At 52.7% G+C, this 3,732-nt stretch overlaps 1 protein-coding gene across 1 annotated transcript; it reads left to right on the top strand.

Moving 5' to 3' along the window:
* The first annotated feature begins 953 nt into the window (after positions 1–953).
* Positions 954–3,014, top strand: LOC128276237 (cytochrome P450 CYP12A2-like). Its single transcript, XM_053014709.1, has 8 exons — positions 954–1,173; positions 1,239–1,485; positions 1,559–1,675; positions 1,744–1,900; positions 1,962–2,077; positions 2,146–2,302; positions 2,371–2,619; positions 2,679–3,014. Exons 1-8 carry the CDS (start codon positions 954–956, stop codon positions 3,012–3,014), a joined length of 1,599 nt encoding a protein of 532 aa, XP_052870669.1.
* The last annotated feature ends 718 nt before the right edge of the window (positions 3,015–3,732 follow it).

The following is a 3,732-nucleotide window of genomic DNA, read 5'->3' as shown; positions in this document are numbered from 1 at the left end:
CCCAATCCACTTCGTGAAGGGAACGGAGTGACACAAAGCTGGGCCTGCCGATTGGAACGAGGTGATAATTTATCATTTTTCGTAAACGCTGTTCTGTTTGCGCTGCGCGAGTTCATTGCTGAATCGCGTGTCGCTGATTCACTTCATGCAGTTGGGCCAATGTTTTGTTGCGATCCGTTCGGAACCGGTTGGGTTCCAGGGTTTCGTTTCCCATCTCTAAACAGGGTTTTGGGATGGTTTTCACATTGAAGGAAGTAAAATGAGTGCGACCAAAACATACCGGGAAGCGGTCGTTATGCGTAATGCGTCGTCAGCTTCAGCTTCAACTTCCTCGTGATGTTTTTACATCTAATTTTCTTTATCATTTCGTGACCATATAACTTTTGGCTAGTCGCTAAACTGAAGAGCCTGCTCCGCGGAAAGCGTTTTAGAGCCAACACTGGAGATACGAGTAGAAATGAAGAATGTGTTCCGAAGGTTATTCCTAAAAAGAACGTTTCCGACCGTTTCAAAAATTGAAACCAATACATCTTCATTAAACCATGCTTCATGCAACCAGTTTTGATTCTAAATTCATTTTGTGCCCTTTAATAAAGACGTCAAGGGAATCGAGTTTTACTTCCACGGCACGTTAACCCCGCTTGCGATACACACACAAGCATGTGCGGCATGTTCCAAATCTAATCTTCCGGAGCCGCTGTCCAGCCCATAAGACGCACCGAACAGACACGCTAATTCCGCGCTAAGCATCGTTGCCGAAAACATTAAACCATGCCACGAATACAGCCCCAAATCGATAGCGGCGCGATGCCACAACCACAAAACACACACGGCATGCATCCAACACAACAATCTGGCCTCTAATAACAGGGAAAAAATTGGCCCCATGAACACACATCGCGGTCAGTATCCACCGTAATCGCTCGCGGTGCTAACGCAATACGTCGCGCGCGATGCTAAATATAACCTTCGGCGCGCTTCGGGTGCGGCCTTGCGTAGCGCCAGTAGTCGGTGGCCAGTGGTGGCGGTGGCGTAGCACCCAGCCGCAGGTAGCTGCCGCTGCCGGAGAGGGGCAGCTTAGCGACCGGGATCCGGAGTGGGACCACGCACGGCCGTTCGACGAACTTCCGTCACCGACGCTGTTTGGCTTCCTGAAGGAATTCGGCCCGTTCGGTAAGGGTGGCGTAGTGTCCCTGTGCTGGCCAGTTACTCAAGCCACAAGTTTGACACTGTTTTAGGTAAATACAAAGATGGGACACTGTACGACATCAACTGTCGCATGCGCGAGCTGTACGGTCCCATTATGCGGTTTCGGGGAGCGTTCGGCCGCGAGGACATCGTGATGTCCTTCGTCCCGGAGGACTTTGAAAAGGTGTTCCGGACCGAGGGCCCCTGGCCCCGGCGTACCGGGATGGATGCGTTCGTGTACTACCGCAAGCAGCAGCGCCCGGAATGGTTCAAGGGCTACGGAGGTCTGCTGGCGGAGTAAGTAACCGGTCGCGGTGGTGGTCAATTGGCCCAGAAGGCCCAATACCAATCCGATCACGGTTTCTTCCAGGCAGGGTGAATCGTGGCATAATATGCGCACGATCGTCAATCCTATCATGCTGCAGCCGAAGATTATTAAACTGTACATCGACAAGGTGGACGAAGTGGCCCGCGAGTTCATCGGCATGTAAGTGGCTGGGACGGAGAAAGGGAAGCGCAAAGGTTTAATAATTACGACGACTGTTCGACTGTTAGTGTGAACGAACTACGCGATCAGAAGAACGAGCTGCCGGCCAACTTCAACGAGTGGATTAACCGGTGGGCCCTCGAAACCATGGGTGTGCTGGTGCTGGACGCACGGCTCGGTGTGCTGAGCCGGGATCAAACACCGGAAGTCAGCAAGCTGATCACCGTAAGTATTGCGGACAGATATAGAGCGTAGTTTGGGGGTCCTAATTATACTTCCCCGACAGCTCACGAAGGACGCAGTGGATCTGTTCTTCCAGCTAGACATTATGCCCTCGATGTGGAGGAAGATCAAAACACCGGGCTTCTATCGGTTGATGCGTACTCTCGATCAGCTATACTAGTAAGCGATCGACGTTGGCCACCCAAAAAGGTACTCCTAATGAAGGATGTCGTTTATTCCGCCTCTAGTGTGATTGCCGACAAAATTGATGAAGCCGTCGAGCGGATGGAAAAGAATCCGGGCGCCAGTTCCGACACGCTCAGCATCTTGGAGAAGCTCCTGAAGGTGGATCGCAACGCGGCGTTTATCATGTCCTTGGACAGCCTGTTTGCTGGGGTGGACACGGTAAGCTGGCGGCGGGGGTGGTTCCCGTTTGCTCCATTTCATTAATCCTTTTCACACGGTCCCTGTAGACTTCATCCGGATCGACCGGTGTCCTGTACTGCCTGGCGAACAGTCCCGAGAAGCAGGACAAACTGCGGGCCGAGTTGCGTCAAATCCTGCCCGACAAAGCGTCGCATCTAACGCCGGAGAACATGAAGAATATGCCGTATCTGAGGGCCTGCATTAAGGAAGGGCTTCGACTGTACCCTCCGACGTCGGGCAACGGGCGCTGTGCCGGCAAAGATCTCGTTCTGCAGGGATACCAAATCCCGAAAGGGGTAAGCCACAATCGAATCGGGGTTACGCCGATTGGACTAACTGGATCTTTCTTCTTCAGACGCTTGTAGGGATGGGCCAGCTGGTCCTGCAGCGCCAGGAAGGACAGTTCACTAGACCAAGTGAGTTTCTGCCCGAGCGTTGGTTGACCGGTCCGGCCGCATCCGGGTGTCCGAGTGCGAAGGAGGCGCACCCGTTCGTGTACATGCCGTTCGGGTTTGGGGCTCGCACCTGCATCGGGCGCCGTCTGGCCATGATGGAGATGGAGATACTGGTGTCCCGCCTTATCCGCCAGTACCACATCCGGTGGAACTATGGCGAGCTGAAGTTCAAGGCCAGCATAGTGAATGTGCCGGCGACGGACCTGAAGTTTGAGCTGAAGGATGTCAAAGATTGAGCGAAATAAACGATTTACTATTTCTAATCCAAATTCAATCTGTGTTGGCCAAGGTCCGTAGCTACTGTTGACATATTGCGACGCTGTCAAAGTGAGATTACACCCAATCGGGTATTGGCATGATAAGGCAAACAGATAACTGGCAGCTGAGTGCAAATCTGCATCCGCGTGGATCCGCAAGTCATGCCTTCTGCTCGACGTTCCCGGCCGGGAGACGATTTATCGCAACCACACGTATGAACCCACAATTAGATAGTGTCGGCCGGTCATTGGTGTGAAGTGTGTGGCAACCAGTAGAACCAGTGCTGGGCCATACGCATACCACCTTCTACGTTGCGAGGCCTAATAGACAGAAATTGTGGCCAGAGCCAAATCAAGGTCACCGAACACTGGTCGGCTCTGTGTTGATCGATTGTAAACAGCGGCGGATGTAACCGGCACACACACACGCATGCACCTAGCGAAAACAAAAAAATTACCCATTAGATTAATATGCAGGGCTATTCGCGCGGCTGGTGTTGGTGTAAGAGCGTTATTGTTATCGCACAACAACCGGACACAATTTTCTGATGATTCTTCCACAACAGCCGCGGCGTGAAGTCAGTGTCGCGGTGGAGTTTACGTGAATCGATTCGTCTTGTGATCCGCTCGTCAGTGTGTTGAAATGTTGTCTTCCCTCGGTACCGTTATGTGGCGCCGTTGCTCGGTAGCAGCGGGG

This window comes from Anopheles cruzii, unplaced genomic scaffold (genome assembly GCF_943734635.1).
Source record: "Anopheles cruzii unplaced genomic scaffold, idAnoCruzAS_RS32_06 scaffold00789_ctg1, whole genome shotgun sequence".
NCBI lineage: Eukaryota > Metazoa > Arthropoda > Insecta > Diptera > Culicidae > Anopheles > Anopheles cruzii.
The sequence above is the reverse complement of the archived record's forward strand: the minus strand, read 5'-3'. Positions and strand labels throughout refer to the sequence as shown.